The 21,222-nt window shown below is 37.4% G+C and overlaps 1 protein-coding gene across 2 annotated transcripts; it reads left to right on the top strand.

Moving 5' to 3' along the window:
• Window positions 1-276: 276 nt before the first annotated feature.
• On the top strand, window positions 277-7,302 carry VIP (vasoactive intestinal peptide). Of its 2 annotated transcripts, XM_065680593.1 has the most exons (7): window positions 277-450; window positions 876-997; window positions 2,481-2,621; window positions 2,999-3,103; window positions 4,570-4,689; window positions 5,357-5,465; window positions 7,013-7,302. In XM_065680593.1, the coding sequence occupies exons 2-7, from the start codon at window positions 885-887 to the stop codon at window positions 7,019-7,021; spliced, it is 597 nt and encodes a 198-aa protein (XP_065536665.1). In that variant the 5' UTR covers window positions 277-450; window positions 876-884; the 3' UTR covers window positions 7,022-7,302. The 2 variants fall into 2 exon arrangements, with proteins under 2 accessions (XP_065536665.1, XP_065536664.1); XM_065680592.1 differs by lacking the exon at window positions 2,999-3,103.
• Window positions 7,303-21,222: the final 13,920 nt, after the last annotated feature.

The raw sequence follows: 21,222 nt of genomic DNA on the forward strand, positions 1-21,222 counted from the left end.
TTGCGGGGCGGAATCACGCTGCCAACAGGACCTTGCTACCGCAAAACTAACTCATTAATATGAATCAAATGTCGGGGCGCGGGGGGGGGGGGGGGGGGGTAGAGTGCGCGGCTGTTCATGAGTTAAATATAAGTCTCTGACTGTCCTAAACAAAGCGACCGTCCCCTTGGGAAGGGTGACGTCTCCACAGTAACGTGATTGCTTCTTCGGAAGCAGAAACGTGTAAACGCTATAAAACGCGGCAGCGCGGCGGGCAGCTCAGAGCGTGTGGCGAGAGGGAGCCCTCCTCTGCTTCCTCCTCCTCGTCAGCCGCCACTTGCTGCCGCCGACGCCCCAGAGCAGCGCAGCCCCGCAACCGCGCAGCGGGGCAGGGCGCAGGCCCCCAGCAGCGCTCCGCTCCGCTCGGCTCCGCGCCCGCCCAGCCAGCCCCACCGACAGACTCGCGGCTCCGTGAGTAACTTTCTCTCCGCCGCAGCGGCAACTTCCCAGCGGACGGGGAAGGTGTCCCCGTCTGCCGCGCCTTTCCTCCCCTCCTGGACCTGCAGGGAAGGCGCCTCGGCCGTCGAGTCGCCGAAAGCGGGTCTGACCGCCAAGGCAGCCGGGGAGGGACCCTTCCTTTTGACCGCTAAAAAATTAATGTATGTTTTAAGGTCTCTAAGCCCCGCGTGCTGCTGCCACCAGCGCCCGCCCGGGGGTCGCCTCCCGGGGTGCCGGCTCTCTCTGTCCGCCACGGCTCCCCCTCCACGGGCACTCGGCTGCCGGCGGCACTTCCCGGGGAAAGGGCAGGGACAGGGCTGGTTGTTCGGCGGCCCGAGGCAGGTGCCCCGCGCAGGGCCCGTGGTCGGTGAGTGACGGCTGCGCTCTTTCCTCCGCAGGTGGCGGCCATGGAGCACCGCGGCACCTCCCCGCTTCTCCTCGCCCTCGCCCTCCTCAGCGCCCTCTGCTGGCGGGCGCGGGCTCTGCCCCCGCGAGGAGCCGCCTTCCCTCCCGTCCCTCGGTAAGGGCCGCGCTCCGCTTCTCGTACTGCTCCGCTCCGCGCACAGCCGGCGCTTGCCCTCCGCAGGGGAGGTCGAGGGGGCCGTGGGGAGCGCCGGTGTTCCACTGTGCTGATTTCCCCGGCAGCACATGGCGCGGCGCGGCGGTCCCTCTTGGGGTGCTCTCTGCGGTTCGCGTCCCCGCGCCCCAGGTTGCGGTGGAGCACCCCTGGCCAACCCGGCCGGTGCCCGCCGAACCTGTCTTTTAAAAGCCCCGAGACACGCAACGGCAGAGCATGTGCGTCGAAATATGCTGCAGGAGATGGTGCACATCCATCTAAACAGCACGGGCGTTTCTTGCGGGAAAGGTTCATTACCTCCGACTAATATGAATGCTAAAAATCCTTCATCGCAAATGAGGGGCAGTGGTCCGTATGGACTGATGTGTAGTTTTTGTGCTGCTGCATGCTTTGAGTTGTTGAAGATGTTATTAACTGTTGAACTAAATTAAGTCAGATGGCAGAAATGTGCATTTTACATTTAGGCAAGAGGAACATAAAGTGTAAAAAGACCAGTGGAAAACAGTATAGCAAAACAGCATGGTCACTGATTTTCAAAAAGTGACTTGAGTTGGGTTATTTTACACAACTTTACTTTTGTTTTACTGGGCAGAAGTCTTACATGCCTCAGATGTATAAGTAGTACTAATAGGTATAATGACTAATAGCTAAAATTACAGGGGCAGTAGCCTGTCCTAGTTTTAGAATGGCTTTTTCACATCATTACATGATGATACCAAAAACATACCACATCTGCTACCAAACTACTGCTGCACAGTCACATTGCCCTTGACAAAACTTGACAAGCCATAAGAAAGAGCAGGTTATGAAAATATGAAGTAACTGTAAATCAGTTTATAGAGAGTAATTACCATGATTAAGAGATTAAATGTGAACCTTTTTTAACTTGCAATTAGCAAATTAATTTAAACTTGAGAGAATAAAACCACGCATGTAAAGATACATGACTGTACTTAGTATTTAGTTTGAAGTTCTTGAGGATGTATTTACTTTCTCTAGAGATGGGCTAATACTGCTTCATACTGCATATCAATGCATGTTTTAAGTCTTAATTGGAAGGTAAGTACTCTGCAGGGGCTGTTTTCACTTTGCATGGGTGGAGGCTGGTAATTCCACCCATATATAAAATATAGTTGTCACTTGAGCTGTAATTGCCATAGGTTATGCATTGTTCACTGGAGTAAATTATGTGCACCGACTATGTATGTCTAGAAAATATGCATGAGAGGGAAGGATCTGTTATGCCAATTACCACTGAGCATGGATTATACGTGAAAGTGATTTTTATTTTAACCAGACTACTTTAAAATGGCTCACAGGTTAAAGCAGGTAGATGTGCATTTTGACACAAACCAGGATGTAAGCTGCAGTGAAGTGTTGCACATCCCCAGCTAACTGTACTTGACACGTTTTCCTTCTCCAACAGATTGGGAAACAGAATGCCATTTGATGGAACCAGTGAACCTAACCATGCCCACGGGTCATTAAAGTCTGAATCAGACATTTTGCAGAACACACTACCTGAAAATGAGAAATTCTATTTTGATCTGTCCAGAATTATTGATAGGTGAGTTTCTTTATTGCTATAAATACAAATGATGACACGCTACTTGAATTATGTCAAAAGATCGGTCACATTTTCAAACTGAGAAATAGGAAAGGAAGAATCAATTGTATAAAAAAAAGAAAAAAAGCACATGGCCTCTGGTTGCAGTAGGAATGCCTGCAGAAATGTCAATTGCCTTGCCATTCTGGCATGATGAATTCACTGACTTGCCAGGAAGAGCTAGAAAGTATATTGTGAAAATCCGGAAGTTGTTTTATGAAATTAGCTTAATTCAATATGTACAATAGATAAGGAAAGCAGTATGTTTACAAAATGAACGTTATCAAAATGATACGAATGCAGGTTGTATTGTAGAGTTTATTTATTGTCCATTTCAGAAATACAAGGCATGCTGATGGAATTTTCACCAGTGTCTACAGCCATCTTTTGGCTAAACTTGCTGTGAAGAGATATCTGCATTCGCTTATTAGAAAACGAGTTAGGTGAGGTGACACTTACATTAGGTAGATTTTTGTCCTAGCTGGCTTCACTGGCAATTTTTTACCCTTCTGTACAGAAGTTCTCAGTTTTGTGATTTAGAGATAATGAAAGACAAACTGATATAATGATGGGGGAGCTGAAAACCCTATATAAGATCTTAGTGGTATTTGTTACTAAATGCGCATGTTGCTATTTATTCCTGATACAGCTGTGAGGGGTAGAGTGGCAGACACTGCACATAACACTGATGATAAATACTGGCAATGTTATAATGATTATCACACCAATTTGCTAATTTTTCTTCTGGTAGTGTTTTTACTAGCTTGGCAAATGAATGGCAAAAGTAAATGCAAAATGATTGATTACTCACTACTTACATAACAACAGGGGAATGCTCAATGAAATTAAGAAACATTTGGTTTACAGAGAAAACAAGAATAATCTTTTCTTTCTCCCACTGAAGAACATATTGCCAGATGTTTGAAAGATCTGTATTACAGAAAGATTCAAAAAAGAATGAGGTGAATCCATAGACAAGGGGACTGGATGCAACTTCCAGACCAGGATGTTTGCTGGGACGATAGGATGCTGGGAAGGATCACTATATACTTAGTTCCCTGTTGTCACATCCCTTAGCAGCAGCTACTGGGCTCTTTTGGGAAAGGAATAGTTGAATACTTTGGTCTGACCCAATATGATCGTTCCTTTGAGCGCCTACTTCATATGCTCGAAACCTAAGTGAAAATTAGGTCCTGCATTTATGTCAATGCTGCCTTTGTGCCAGAACACAGAGTGCCAGTTTCTCATACACTATAAGGTAACACAGATGATTTAAAGCAGAACACACCAAGGCATTTCAAGATAAAAATAAAAAAATAGTCCTCCAAATTTAGATTTCACAAGGTGTGTTTTATCTCTTGATACCTCCTTAAAGCAAATATCTGTAGCATGTTTGTGATGCTACACTTTTACTGAGAGGCAGGCTGAGCTCAGTATGAACAGTGAGAACTTACTGTGACTTAAGCCAGTCTGCACGCGAAAAATAAAGTCAGTTTATTGAAAAGACTAAGCTGGCTATGAGAACAGACAGGAGGGAGTCATAAAATCCACACTCAACCTACAGAATCTCTGGGATGGGGACTCCAGAAATCATTGAGTATGGATCCTAATTGCATGGAGCATGGCAGAGTCGAGCAGGAGAACAAATTCAGTAGAAGATGTTCCTAAAAAGACTGAATACTGATCCTTAGAATTTCATTCTTGTTACTAAAAAATGTAGTTAGCAATTGAAGCAGTGGCTTCTTTTCAGCAGAAGATAGATGCAAAGTCACAGTTGGAAATGCTGAAATGAAATTTTGATTTTATTTAGCTAATCAACATTATAAAGTTTGTTTCACTAATATAATTTTATCTTCTCTTAAATGGATATTGTCTATTAATTTTTTCTTTGTAATTGTTGCATTGCCAGCTCCCAGGACAGTCCTGTCAAACGCCACTCTGATGCTGTCTTCACTGACAACTACAGCCGCTTTCGAAAGCAAATGGCTGTGAAGAAATACTTAAATTCAGTTTTAACTGGAAAAAGAAGGTACTACAAGAAAGCAAATATATATTGTTTCTATACTTGTATGGTATTAGGACAGAAAAGATTTAGGCCCATGTATAGATATGGAGAGGGTGAACAAAAGGCAATGAACATTAATGACTTTGTAACATAATTGATAACACGATTTTCAAATACAGACAGCATTTTCTTCTAGACTGGAACAGACACTACAATCAGATTAGAATAAAAGAATAAAGAGGAGACAGCATCTGGCAATTTTAAAAAGCTTCTGACAGATTCATATAATGGTTTTATTTATAAATAAGACTCTTAAGGAAAAATCCACTGAGCTATAGAACATGAACAGCAATTTTATGAAGAAAATGTAGTACTTGTTGTACAATTGTCTGCCAATAAATGCATTAAATGCAAATTTAGATGTCCGAGAAAGTACATATGTCCTAGTGTATAGGTGGGACATGTCAGCATATGTTTTTCTAGACCTTATATTCTGTTTGTATATTCACTCCTTTAGACAACTGCTTTTAAACATCATGTCTTCATGCATTAAACGTGCTATTTTCAGTGATTTATAACACTTTGGTACAAGTGTAACGAAATGTGCAATAGCTACACCTAGAAGAAGGCTTTGCTTGCTTGTTTGCTTTTTCTTCTGAGAGTAATAAATCTTGTTTCTGACCCTCAACAGCCAAGAAGAGCTAAACCCTTCTAAACTTCGAGATGAAGCAGAACTTTTTGAACCTTCCTTTTCAGAAAACTATGATTCTGTAGATGAGCTGCTGAGCCACCTCCCCCTGGTATGCCCAGATTTTCTTTCCTCTTGCTGTCTATTGCTTGACTTGACCCATTAAATGAGATTATTTGTACATGAAATGTGGCCTATCAGAAAATTGGAATCATTTAGGAAAGAGCCATGTTCCATGAAATGCTATATTTTTCTATAGGAATTGTGTCTAAATATAATAATCATTTTAATAACTATAATTAGGTTATCCCATGGTTGCTGTTATTGAAAACTCCTAATTAAATGGCACTGTTAATAATGCACCTAACTCACTTGGGTGTTTCAACTTGCATGCACTGCAGCATAAAACCAGAATTGACTCATTTTTAATTACAAAGATTATTATTTCTTCAGAGTACAAAATCAAGGATATTCCTTTTAATTAAAAAAAAAAAAAAAAAAGCTTCACTTTTTTTTTTTTTAACATCTATTTTTTTGGAAGGGAGTTGCCCCTAAAACTAAGAGGATCAGCAACATGAACCCTTAACGTTAAGAAAGCACTTGACTCCCATCTTAGGTGTGCTGCAGAGGGATCATCTGACAAGCAAATATTGCAGTTACTGCTTTCCATTTAGCTACTACTATTTTCTAAATGTCATTCACAAATATGTTACTTTGTTTTACCAAAATGTAAACCTTTCTACGTCACAGCACTTGCAGGGACATAAACCCGAAAGGGAAATGTAGAAGTGAATCGGGCTTATATTTCTGAAAGGCGTTATATGAAATTGATGATAGGATGTTTTTTGGCATTCAGCTGCCTCTCAGCTACAAGTAAGAAAGAAGGCTACTCTTGAAGATAGCATCTGGGGAGGAGGGAAGATAAAAGAAAAGGTGTTTCTCCAAACTGTTGTTTCCTTCCAAGTTTGAAAGGAAATGTTTTCCTTTCCACAAACGTGGCAGTTCCTCTAAAGTTCCTAAACATTAGAAGGAATGTGAACTGCTTATACCTTAAGGAACAAAATAATTTGTGAGTGGTGGGATTCTGGAAAGAAATGTTCTTTCTAGAGAAGATTATTGCAAAAATACTTGCTCCTGGGACAATATTTGCACCTTCTAAAACTTCTGGCACTGACCGAGTGAGAGAGTGTAGTGGTGCACTGTGTCACAGGTGTTTTCCTGTCCGTATTTTCAGTCTTTTCCTTTTTTATGGGCTGTAGTGATGATCCAGATCTCCCTGGAGGTAAATCACTTACCCAGTATTGACTGTTACCAGTAATTTTGTCCCATTGCCCTGTTGCCGATGTGGTGTGTGTATCAAGCAACCTGAATTCGAGTATCCGTTTCAAGGATACAGTTGTTTTCAAACTTAACTATTCTGTGCTGTAGGAACATATTTGCCTAATCCTTCAACATTTTTTCCTCATCCTGCAGCCTTGTCTGCTAGTTGTAATGCCCACCAAACTCTAGTGAATAGCTCCATCTCATGCCTGTTAGTCCCAAGTGCAGCAAATGTTTTAGATCAAGAATTACTTCTTGTCCTCCCTCTGCTTTTATACTTCTCACAATGCAACTGCTTACAAAATGATTTTTAAAACATACTTCTCCTTTGCTTTTCAGGACCTCTGAAGGACACCTGGTAAAGTCTATGACAAGAACAAGCTATTTTTGAGTTCCACATAGTATTTTAAAGAGATGACTTTAGTCATCAAACCAGAACAAATATGTTGTGAAGTGAAAGTTGTGATATATTTGTTTCTTATGTAATAAAAGTTGATATTTACATTGTAAATACTACTCTAGAGTTCTCTCCTGAAAGCTGTACATATGGATGCCAGTTTAACTCATGAGAAGTCTGTGAGTCCATATGCTGTAAATCCTTTACTTCAATAAATTCATTTGAAAATGAGTGTGCAGCTGAAATGAGCCCATCATTACTAATTAAATGGCTTATTTTTGGTGTGGTACAAACAGATAAGCCCATATGATGATAGGGATGTATTTCCAGATAGCTTCATAAGCAAGTGTAAAAACACGGGGAAAATAATAGGCAAAGTATGTAACACGGCATTACAAAAGTCTCTGAAAGTCATTGCCAAGCAAAAAGGAATGCTTTTCTAGCAGCTTACAATGCAACTTGAGAATATGAAAAAGTGTTAAAAGTTATTTGACTTCCGACAGTATCTTTCCCTCCTGTCCACATTTTTGATATCTTACAATATACCAATTACAGTAAGACTGGAAATATATCCTTCCTTGTCAGTTGTGTTTTGGATGCTCTGGAGATGACGAAGCACACAAACAATGCTGTCCCTTGGTTCGTCTGATGCCTAAAGTCACCAGTTATTCTACGTTTAGTTGTCTGTAGCTTTGATGATGAAACTATTCCTTCTACACAAAACAGATCTGAAGACACTTTTACTATTTTTTTTCAGAATGAATGTAATTTACCAAATGCGCAGGTAATAATTTTATTATCATGTCAAACTGTTATGGGTTTGAATCAGTGCTACATGTATCTGAAGCAGCAGAGGTCCCAGTAAGTGCTGTTTCTGCTGTAGTAGTAGAAGAAGATAGTATTTTTTGACTGAGGTATATACTGTGTTCTGTAAGAAAGACAAGCAAGTAAGCCTTCAGTCCCCATTTAGCTTTATACCATTGTAGCCAAGTATGGAACTGGAAATTTGCAGCTCATTTGCTATTGCTCTGAGTCAGAATCTGATTGTATTTTATTGTAGATATAACCAATTGGATCATATTCTAAAGATTTACTGTTTTAAAAACCATTGCAGTGAGGAAAGTGTGCATGCAGAACATATGAAATGTATATTCATGCATGATACCAGGCGTAATACTCCCATGACTCTCCTCCCACCTCCTAGAAAGAGATGGAAGTAGAAAAACTTATCAGACCTACTTACAAGTTCAATTTGGAATTTCAAGTATATTTATACATCATACATATGCACACATAGACAGCGATAAAACTGATTTACAAGTTTCAGTTACAAGTTTACTGTTCTCATTTAGAAGGAAGCTTCAAACACGATAACATCTGAGATTTATGGAGACTAGTTCTCATAAATATGTAGGCTTCAGATCTGCTTTTTTTTTCTTTTTTTTTTTGAATATTGGTAACTGCATGTCAAAAGAAAACCATCTTACACAGATCAGATGCTATAATTGCTATTTCTATCTAGCCTTGGCAGAATTTATTTTAGCCTAAACTAATAATGGTCACAAAATTTAGACATAATTTTGAAGTCTTCTTTTGAGAAGTGGTCCACTCTTAATTCCTATCTTATGAAAATCTGAGTGCAGAAGTGGCTTTGCAAATACTTGAAGGATACAACCACACTGATGTCACACTACTTAATTGTAAATTTTCTTCAGTGTATTTAGAACTTTGTTGTAATTTCTGTGATAAGTGATCTTTAAAAAAAAAAAAAAGTGAAAAAAAATTTACCAGAAACAAAGCTGCACACAGTCTTCATACACAGAACTTTTTGTTTAAATATACATAATGTTCATTCACTCAATTGAAAGTAACAAAAATTGGACTGATCAAACTTTGAACTCCACAATTCCAGATTTTTTTCCCTAAATTTGCTTTTGCTTTAATTTATTTCCAATTTACCAGTAAGACACCTGATAGAAGCACTTGTCTCCCATGTTTAATGTTTATTCTCCCCAATATCTTAATCTCCATACAAAACTGCAGAGCCTTAGAACATGTATTTTCTGTTACAATGGAGATGGGATGTATTACTGAAAAAAAGGGATGTTTATTAGGAAACCACATCTATAAAATAAATATTTAACACCTTCATTGTAATAACTAAAATAATACTTTGGTAGCTTCCTCAGACGGTTAGTAAGTACAGTCTAAATGGCATGCTGAATTTTATGTACATTTTAGCAAAATATAGTAGTGAAAGGAGATTCTAACCTCCAGAATAACATACATGACAATATTTGTATTAAAAGATGGCTTTTAACTTGTCATAGCAACTTTTGACAGTCTATAGGAGATATAGACCAGTTAATACACTGAAACTAGTTAATTGTGGAAGATGAAGCATTCTTCACCTCAGCTTCACAGGCAAGTAGTTATAGCAAGGCTAAATTATAAATTTGAAGAGAAAATTGCAATGTTCACACAGTGAGACAAATTTGTAGTCTGTCAATGAGCCTTGACATGTCACCAATCTTGCAATCCACCTGCAAAATATCATAAGAGTGGAGTCAGTGTATTGGGAGAATGAAAGGGACAGACCTGAAGAGAATGTCAAGAGGACTGCTAGGAGGAAAAAAATACTTGTGAGATTTAGAAAAGCATTGCTGGCAGAGAGAGTACAACCACTCGGAAGGAAGGAGCAGAACTGTGGAGGGTTATTAGGATATATGTTAAAAAAAAATCTCATCATGTTTCCCCAGAATTTCACTTCTAACACAGGATAGGTACACCTGCCGTATTAGAGGGTAGAACCCATTACTTTTTTGTTTTATTGAATAGGGTTTGCTTTTCAGAGATACCTCATGGAGCTGTTAATGTAAGGGTCAGAATCACTTTTAAATGCATTTTTACTCACACTGGAAGATGGTGTTTTCTGGTATTGAAAGCACAGAGAGGATTTGCATGCTTTTGCACATGTGTACAATCATTACCCGCTCAAGAGCAACCCGCAGGATTGCATATAAAACCATAAGAAATACAAAAGTTGACAAAACATTTTAAAATTACAGCCACTAAAAATACATGAAAAACAAATAAAATCCTAACACCTCCTCTGATATTTTAGATAGCTTTGATGGGCTACGTGTATTTGTTCCACCTGAAAGTCTGAGATAAAATTTTTGTTTAAAAATATGAAAATGGATAACTTGGATCCAAAACATTGGTATAACTTCATGTATAAGAATATTGAACTCTTCCCAAAGACAGATGTTTTGGTAAGACATATTTGTATACATGAGTCATTTATTTGCTTGCAAGGTGGCTAGAAAAGGCTGTCCATTGCCTCTTGGGATACTACCTATCATTTCCATTGCTTCTTTTATTTTTCCTTGTTTTTAATCTCCCTCCTCCACTTACCACAAGCTTACCCACTATTTGTTAATACTCTCACCCTTGACTTACAGAGTTAGTGTATGAATGTATACCTATGTTTGTGAGAGGAACAATTGCAGTAGACCTTAAATTTATGGTGCAGCAATCTAATAACTGCCAGCCTTGGTTATGGAAATGAATACTGCAGAGAACCTGGCACAACCAGATTTGCAGGAGCAACCTGTCCTGCTCACATACAGCCCCTGACTTCTTACTGGAGATTTCCCATTTGGTTTGTGACTGACGCAGAAGGCTGACCTTTCCTTGGACACGTCAAACAGAACTGTGTCTTTCACATCAGCTTTTTGATGGAGAAGAAATGATTTGTATGGAGCCTGGATGGCTCTTAGTTGTTTGCTTATTTTGTGTATTATTGAACTGCTTTTTACTGAAAGTGGCCGCAAGTATGTTTGACAGATGCCTTATCACCATTTGTTGCTATTCTAACCCAGCTCTTCATGTTTTTCAGCCAGTCCTTCTCATAATCACAGCCAGAACATCTGCACACTGTTTTAAGCAACCAATTTTGCTTCTTATTAGGGAGCATAGAAAGCAAACTGCTGTATTCTACGAAGACTTTTTATGACAAAGCTAAGGACATATAATTCACGCAGAAAGTCTGAATCTTGGAAAGAAAGTAAGAAGAGTTTGAAAAATTCTAAGTTTGGTGCCGATGCCTTCAGTCCTGTCTAGTGATTCCTGCTGGAGCAGTACATTGTGCTTTGGCACAAAGCTGGTGCCAGAGCTCTGATCTTGAGAAGTGAAACATGTACTAAAAAAGAAGAAACTGGTAAATATTGAGATAAAGCAGGTGAAGATTGTGTCTTCCAAAAAAGTACCTGGTGTTAAACCTGATTTATATATGGCTTTTTGTTTTCTATAGATCAAAGACTCCTGCTTTGAGAAGAAAGGAGTCATCTCTTACTGTAAGATGACCTCACATCATGCAAGTCAATTCATTAACTTAACAAATTCTATCAGGAGCAGAGCTGGGTTCTTTATCCCCTAATTCTGCTGCTGCATGGCAGCTTCTGGATCTAGTGGCTGTACTTATTTAGTACATTGTTTTAATTGGCAGCCAGTCACTGTCAACTGTGTGACAAACACCTTTTGAGCCATTTGTGACCATGCCAGTGTCCTCATTGTAAGGATATTATTACTCTTCCCAGGAAGCTGCATTCCTAGGTCTATTTATAGATTGCATTTCCCTCCCAGCCTTTGCTTTGTTAGGCTAAAGAAATAAAGTCTGTCTTGTCCCATATTGTAAATGAATTTCCATTTCCAAGACCATGCTGGAGCACCATGTCCAGAGGGGTCAGGTTCCAGAGTGGGTTTAAGACTTATAAATTAGAGTTTACGAGATGCAGCTTTGCAATTACTAAATTACTCTGAACATCTCTATTGCAGTTGTTTTGGGAAAATGATTTTGAGGGCCTCTGTTTAGAGGGCATTGGAAAAGCTGTTTTTTCAGTCTGGATAATTTTTTTTTTGTTGCATCTCAAACATTTCTGAATTTACAAAAGATGAGGAAGCAGAGTCACTAAACATTTGAAATACGATATTGTTTTTGAGGTGCGTGGAGGGAGAGCCACTCGGTCCTATTTAAAATGCATGTAAAGGAAAACTGGATTCTCAAACAGGCAGATGCCTAGGTTATTAGGTAGTTTCACCTAGATCTCTGAATACATCCTATTACATAGCTATAGGCTGGATTTTTAAATCCAATTTCCTTAATCCTGCAATTGAGGGAGATGACAAATGAACCCCTCATGCTGCCTTTCCTTCATGTGCCATACTGGGCAGCCGGCTGACTGCAGCAGCACCCCTGTCCCTTTGCTGGCTCTTGCCAGCCTAAGGAAGGGAAATGACGGCCAGTTTACAGCAAAAGCCTAGCAGGTTATTGAGGAGTTTAGGATAAAGAGAACTGTATGTCCTTTGACTTGCTGTGTGAGTAATTACTGGTATAGGTTACACACTGGACTGTCACCAGAGCTAATTCTTCAAACGGAAGAAGGAAGGGAGCCATGCAAAGCACTCATTAATGTATTTATGTCATGTATATTAAAATATTATGCTTAAATGTAGTGCCAGTGATGAGGAGGGGCTGATGGTCTCCTTTTATTCATACCTGAAGGATTACAACAGGAATTACCTTTTGGATCATTAGTCTACTGCTGTGCAGGAATAAAGAAATCCAGCAGAGTGGACTACTTGGGTCATCACTCTTTGATTTATGATTTGTTCTCTGGTCAGTACAGGTGAGAATACAAGTGCTTAATGTACCCTTCTTTCATAGACAAGGGTCTTGATTCTGTAAAGATCAAATTTAATTAGGCATTGCACATTCTGTAACTTTCAGAGTCCATTTAAATGTATTTTTCCCAAAGAATGGCTAATTCAAATTTAATTTCCCTCACCTTAAACCCATTGAATAGCTTTTCTCATTTAAAACATTCTGAAGGGTTCTGGAATCATATGTGAGATAATTAGATTGCTTTTTGGCGATGGAACAAATAGAACTTCACCTGGTAAAGTCAGAATGACATTTCAATGGGACTTTTTCTTGGCTATTCTTTACAAACATGTTTGCAGGATCTGATTAATAAATAAGTGCATGGCCAGTAGACAGCTTTTCTCTGTAAAAGACTAATCCATATAAATATTTTATTTCATATTTCTAATTACATTACCACTTAAGAATTCCCTGAGAGAAATCTATCAGAAATTCTGCTTCAAATACATACTGTGTTTTGTACTAATTTTATGTTTGCTGAATGATAAACTTCAGCGTAAAACCAGCATGCTATATAATTCCAATACATACGAATTATTAAATGATTTTCGATTAAAAAGTGAAGAAATTAATGAAGGAGAACCTCCCCAGCTTTTCTCTGTAGCTACAACAGTAGACCACAATGGAAAAGATTATGGTTTCAAGGACTTTTACATTGGGTCTGGTAAAATTTAAAGCCGATTTTTGGCTGCTATAATCTAGGTTGTTTGATTATACTTTGTAAGAGCTGTGCAACGATAGAGGAGCTCTGTCAGGCTCAAAAACTACAGTCTTCCAAATTCAGCCCACAACACACATACAGCTCAAAGAGCTTTCTTTTTAGCTAGCTCTGTATCAGTTGAGGACTTCTTTATATGGTGGATTTCCCTAAGCATCCTCTATTATTTGGTCTTCTTTGTATTACTGGGCATAAACAAAGGAATTTGAAAGAGCATCTCATTGTAATGTGTCTGCATAAAATCACAGTACAAGTTTGACATTACAAGAAAAAGATAACTTTGTAGAGTATTATTCATTCTGGGAGAATCTGCTGCTGAAAAAATAAAAGCAAGCCAAGCCCTTTAATCAAATCAAATTTGATAATTTAAGAACTGTGAAACATTTGGGGGTTTGGGTCGTGTGTTGTTCCCCCCCCCCCCCCCCCTAGTTTCTACAGCATCACCTTCAGAAGCAGAGGCTTGGCCAGGTCTAATTTCCAGAGATTTTCAGCTCAAATGTTGCAAAAGCCTTTTTTTTTTTTTTTTTTTTTTTTAATTCGTAGATGCGCTTAAGATGAAAAATAATTCCCAATTTTATTTTTCTTCTATTAATTTTCTTTTTATTTTTCTTCTATTACAGCTTTTCAGAAATGTACTGATTAAAGAATTTATTTCAGAAAATAATTTTAAGTAAATTATGTAAACATTAGTTACCAAGGACAGCTTGTCTAGCTGAATTTTCCCTTTGTATTCTGCAGCTTAGGTAGAAGCTTAAACTGGAATATACTGTTAATGTTTTGCACAAGTAAACAAAATCAACCCAAATGAAATTAAATGGAAAAAGAGCTTATGTTCTAACTGAACTTGGTAGTAGAAGAAAGCTTTAAGATGAACCATTCAAACACACATTTAAAAATTTATTTAGACTTCTTAAATCTGGTTGCACTGTAACCCAGGCAAATGAATGTTTTCAATCTTGTTTCCCTTTTGCTAGTATTGACTTCCAGCAAACAAGCTCCAAAAGACCGGATTTTGAAGAGTGTCTCAAATAATTTGATTTAGTTGGCGACAATTTGTTTAATTAATGAACCTCTCATCTCCAGTCTAGAAAATATTTGGAGAGAATGTATTGCAAGCAAACTGCTTTCCAAGTGCACCATTATCTTTCTGCTCTGATGAAGGACCCAACATATCCATGACTTCTCTGAATTATTGTGGCTTACAGAATTAAAAACAACCTCCACAGGCTATCAAGGCATGTGTACTTCTCTGATGTTGAACAAATGTGACCCCTTGTTCAGCCATGCAATCGGTGTACCCACATCTTGGATGGAGGACATTCTTGCTACTTATGTAAACAAAAATGTGCAGAGGTTCATATAATTATTATGAAGATTATGATTTCATGTGCTTCCTGACACTTCATATTCATGGTTAAATTTCTTTTAGTTGTGGAGATCTTCAAAAGATTTTCTTAATCCTACAGGCATAAGTAGCTGTGCCTATAACTGCATGATGTAACTAAGCCCTCCACTTCTTTATTTATTCATAGAGTATTATAGTCCTATACTAAGTACGCAGTGTATATATATTTAAAAAGGAGTAGTGTATTGAATTGGATTTTTCTTTTTATTTATTTTTTGTTTAAATACAACTTTGAAATAAAACAATAGCTTAGCTGATATAAGTTTTCATCATAATTTCCTTCCATAATTTTGTTCCTTTCTTTTTTATTCCATCAGGGGTAAACATATAATAGAAGGAAAGCAGTTTAAAGAAAATGGATAATGCTTGTGGGAGACAATTTGTGTAAATTAATAAAGAACAAATTTGGGTGAGAAATTAAATGAAGTTTCTAGCTACCATAGATCTGAAATTCTGGAAGTATGTTCTTTACTGAATTTTAGGCAGTACTTCATAAATTTAGTCCTTTTATGAATCTGGTAATTTGATACGGTTTTCCCATGATAGCAAAAACTAGGTCTTGGACAGCCAAGGGATCAGAGTGCTATATTCCAACTCAACATATAAGAGAGTCACATATTAGCAAATAGTAAAGCTTTTCATTATGGGTGTTTGCTATTTGGCAGTCTCTGAGTTTCATTTTGGCTGGGTTTTTTTGTGTAAATTTACAAATACAGAAAAACTTAGATGGCTGACAATCTTACAGCTGCATTGGTTTTACTTTTCTAAAACTATCAGTAAATGCAAAGATGTGGAGAATAATCAATGTTTTGGGTTACAAAATACTGCTAGAGAAAGTGAAATCTCATACATATAAAATATCACTCAAAACTAAGGAAGTCTGCATTTTTAGGTAGAGAAATGGAACACATTACCATTTTCAGTGTTGCATGATAAATCACATACATTGGGAAAATGTGCTTTGTTGCGTGCTTATTAAATTAGCAATGCACATGACAATACACACATGTATATTCCCACACACGCCAGCATACATAGCTGTTTTTCTAACTCTTGGCAAGTCTTAAGACTTTCAAGTGGAAATGACAATCAGATGAAAACCTAGCAGCATAAAGCATAAACATGATTAAACTTTTGTTTTCTGCTACCTTCAGGTTCACTATGTCATTGAAGTGCATCATTATAGCATTAGAGTTCACCTCACATTACTGTTTAGAAAATCCCTCTAAAAGGAATAGTACTTTCTTTTCTGATTTTTTTGTATCTTCCTCTTCAACAGGGAGGAATGCAACAATTGAGGTCTGGATTCTCTGTGGACTTCATAAGTCCCTACAAGGTCACAGTTACTTGTTGATAAAGAATATATGACTGGCTCTATAGATTTACAAAAACTGAAGATATATCCTGATTACATATGATATTGTTCTTGTGAACTCAAATAAACTCTGATGCTTAGGAACTAGGGATAGGTATGAAGATGGAATAGACCACTGATTCTAGGGGTAAGCCAAAAAAGGCCCATGTAAAGAGAAAACCTGAACTGGATCCCATTCAAGACAACAAAAAATACTACATATCAGGATCCAAATGTGCCATTTTGATATGCTGAGAGTCTTCTGTAGAGTGCTTTTCCTGAATCATTTCCTAAACAACTGTATTGAATTAGTATATTAAAGAAAACAGACACCAGCTTTAGCTGCACATTCTGCTTCTAATTGCATTCCATTTGCGTACCACAACTTCATTGCAATCACACTGTATATAAATTATACACTATGCCAAGTAATACCTTTAAACTTGAAACTCATGTCATAATATGACATGGTACAAGAAAAATAATATCCAAATAGCAGTTGGGGTATTAAGTTAATTGAAGTCCATTTGATAGAGCTCTCACAGGGATTCAGTACATTTAATAGGAAAGAAAAGAATTATCAGGTAAGTCAGTTGTCCCAAATTGTTTTCTAACTTACAGTAGTTTAGGATTTAGGACATGTTAGTTAGTTTAGAATATAGTTCTTAAACACAGCCTCTGGATGTACTGAGGTTCACAGTAAGACCCTACCACAAGATGAGAAATTATTCTGTATCTAAAATGGCCTCTTGACCTAGAGAAATATCCCAACCATCTGGGATGATTCACATGCATAATTCAGAGGTGATTAGTTGCACTGGTTTCTATACTCTTCAAGGAATAGGAAAGAAACAGAGAAATTAAAAGAGGAAATGTAATTAATGATCAATGAGGATGGCTAAAAAGATAGGCCTGATGACAGCAAGCACCTGGGAAATCTATTAAGATCACAATTAACTTGTTATTTCATCCAGTCTGGAAGAGTTCAACTTGTTATAATGGCACTCCTGGACAAAGTATGATTTTACAGATGGTTTTATTACTTTAAATGTCAAGTTAAGTCCCCAAATTAAAGAAAACACCCCAAATGCCCTTTCCTCAGGTGTTTTTCTCAAATTTGATTCCTATTGAATCTGAATCTTCTCAGAGCCTTCCAATATCTGCTGGCATAAAAATGCCGCTCAACCATGCATACAGATGACTCCTCTCCTGCTTGGCAAGAATTTTCTTAACAGGCGGGCTGACGATAAATATCATCATGGCATTCCCTTAGGAGCACTGCATTAGCGTACATTACAAGAGTTTAATGGAGACTGACTTGGATCAGAAGTGCTGCTTGCCTCCTTTGAGATCTTAAAGTACAAGAGCTGTACCCTTTCAAGGTACAGAAGAAATTACTACCACTCAGTTTGACCATATAATATTATCTATGCAATGATAATTCTTTGTAGAAAAAGCTTTTATTGGATAAACTTATTTACTAGAATTTCAGTGCAAGAAGGTTTTTGTTGAATTTTATCTGGAATGTTGAACATGATTAAAAATTAAAAAAAAAAAAAAGAGAAAGCTGCATGTGGTAGATTCAGCTTTTGCATTTTGCAACAATTCTGTTTTTCTTGCATTTATCTTGTGTTCAGAAAAAAGTGGAAGGGTTGCCTCTATTTAAGCCATCTGAGACTATCCCATTAGTCCCCAAATGCAGGTCCATGGTTTTTACTTAGTGCAAAGACATATTAAGGAACACATTTCAGTTCTATAGAGAATATATCTACCTTTCCTTCAATCAGCCTAGAAAGAAGGTGAACTAACAAAGCAAAGAAGATACATTTATTTTCTCTTACAGCATAGCACATGTAATTTGAAGGATTTTTATAATAATCTCAATGAAAATATTTAAAAGGTTAAAATGTATGATCATAATGAAAGACACTGATGATATTTTCCTTTGATAATTGAATGCATCAACCAGTCTTGCTAAACTACAGTCATTTATTCAGATTTCACTGGTATTTTTTATGTAATACAAATGTGTTCTTACCTGCATCAGCATATCGGAAGAGGTAAGACAGAAAAAAGTTTCAAGCGAACAAACAAGCAACAGAAAAAAGTCCTTCAAGCCTTCCACTTGACATCTGGCTCAGCACTGAGAAGGAAATAAACACGTTACAGACATTTGGCTAAATAAAGCTACAACTACAGCTGTTATGTCTGTGGAAATGATGTCTTTGAAAATTGTCAAATCTCTGTGGCCAGAATCCAGGAATTCTGTAGTCTCACAAAATGCATTTACATGATCCTGAAAGTTTCTTAGATATTTCTGGTTCATACGTAAAGAAAAGCTTGAGCCTGAATGCTTTCCATGTAAAGTGTAAGAGCTGATCTATTAAAAGGTATTATTTCTCCTTACAAACCTGGCTTATCTTACTTCCTCAGCCTGCTCTGCTTGCAACAGTTCTGCTACCAGGATTCTGCAGATGAGTTAACCAATATAACATAAGTCAAGATTAAAATTAAGTATTTTGTAAGATGTGTGTGGTTCAAACCTGAGATATTTGTTTAGCTGAACTTCTGTAGAGGAGGACCAGGAACTTACAGAATGAAATACAGAGTTTAAACATCATTAAGCTGGACAATTATAGGAAGTCTACAAATAAACCGTTCCCTTCCGGTATCATATAGCTGTAGCTCAAAACACATTTTATAATGGTAACTTTACTTGGTCATGTTCCTAGAAGGAGTGTGATGTTTCTGGATACTGTCCTACTATCTGAATATATTTTTATCTCAGCAGCTGCTACAAACGCAGGTTGTTGATGCACAGTGTTAATTGGCAAGTACTGGTGAAAAATACAGATCAAAAAAGAAACTTCCATGATCTGCCTAATAAAGCTGCATTTGCTTCTCGATGTGAGAGGGATTAAATAAGCAATTGCAGTAATGAAGGTGTCAGATGACTTTCAGAGAGAAATCATGACTTTTACTGTTTACAATCTATCAAAACCAGTTGTTTCTGACTGTGTTTGATTAGTTTTCTTTAAGACTGTGGCATTGCCACAGGAAGTTTCCTAGCACTTATTCTATCTTTATTTTCTCCTTGTCTCAATACATTATTGCAATCAAAACTTTGGTACTCCAGTTTTATGTTAGTTTAATACCAATGATTTCACAGGAATTAACAATTGTGTGGAACTGCATTTGTACACTGGTGAACTAAACATAACATAGACAAGTACTGAATTTATACTATATGCACTTCATGACCAGGAGTAATGGGTTAGACCCTTTTCATAGCTTCCACAGCTTCAGGATTTTAGATTTTATCCATCTTTTATAAAACCTGAAATACATTTTTATTAGTCTATTTTAAAAATGTTACAATGTTGTATAAAATGAAAATGTTGTAAAAAACATCATTACATTATTCATAACTGATTGTTTTTATACATTCAGCATGCTGCTGGTGTTTGCACTATAAGAGAAAGGTATATTAAAAAGTCAAATAAAAATAGGAGCATTACTATTGACAGCTGAACACTGATAATTGCATTTTATATGGGTAGTCTGTGTCAGTTTCAGCTGGGTAAAAGGAATTTATTTTTAATACATTGAAATGTATTCTCTCTCAGTTTCAGAAGAACTGAGATATTTAGGTGTATAAATCTCTCCTGGAATTTATAGTTAATGTAAGGTTTTTGTGTATATGTTTTAGATGTGTGAACCTTTCATGTTTTAATATAAAGACCATTATTACTTTAGTATAAAAATAACCTTCCATTCATAGAAACATAGAAACCTAGAATTATAGACTAAATCGGTTTGGAAGGGATCTTTAAAGATCATCTAGTTCAACCCTCCATACTATTTATTCCTAGAATAAAAGGTTTCATAAGGTCTTACTTTTGCTTATTTATAAAATGATGAATAGTTCAAATTTGGTTTGTGTCTATACCACAGCAGAACCCTTAAGAGGGGTTACTGTAACATCTCACATAAATTGTAAGATATGTAAAAAAATTTTGCTCTAAGTCAGGGTCAGTTTTAAGAAAACCCCAAAATAGCTTGTTGCAATGCTATTTAATATCATTAGACCTCCATTTTGTAACTGTACCTCCTCTAGTATCTTCTCTGTCACAAGCTGTGTTTGCACAGGAAAGCTAAAAGAATTATTTTCATGGAAAGAAAATTATTCTCTAAACATTGTCTGCTAGTCATTAACAGGTAACATGGAAGTGAATCTTACTAAACTTTACACTCCTGTGTAAAGTTATTGTTAATTCAACTTGCCAGAAAACAATGTAGGAAGATATGACCTCAAAGCATGAGAGATTTTTTTGAAAGAAATCTGTTTATCTGAATGTTGGCTGAGCACATCATATATATAGGCATGTAAACAAGGAAATGATTTATGATGTATAATGTATCATCTTAATCACAAACAAGCAAGCCTTATTTTATGGAAGACAAAACTGCAATTTAATTCCTTCAAAAGAGAAGAAATCTCAATCAAACACTATTGTTTGTGGTGACTGGTGACACTTACCACAAACGATTAGTGAGCTGGATGTAAACTGGTTCTTAGACTGATCACATGTTACAAGGGGACACGCTCATTGCCAAGGCAGGGGCAGTGGCAGCAATAAAGCATTTTTTAGGACCCTGCCAGGGCTCTATAGTGTTACTAACACCCTATCTTCAGCAGTGCAGTATCTCAGCAACCTGTAATCTGGTAAATGATTTTGGCAGGGTATGCTTTTATTATTTTCTACAGATATTTACATATGTTTTTGAAAAACAGAGAAATGACGTACAGTGACAAAATCAACACAGAGAGGCAGTCTGGGTTAGTCACGCTAATCCTACATCTTTCTTTTACACCTCCATGATAGATACTCCTCGCTGTTAACTGTATATCCTGAAAAAATTACGGCCATAATAGTAATGATAATCATT

This window comes from Lathamus discolor, chromosome 5, assembly GCF_037157495.1.
Source record: "Lathamus discolor isolate bLatDis1 chromosome 5, bLatDis1.hap1, whole genome shotgun sequence".
Taxonomy (NCBI): domain Eukaryota; kingdom Metazoa; phylum Chordata; class Aves; order Psittaciformes; family Psittacidae; genus Lathamus; species Lathamus discolor.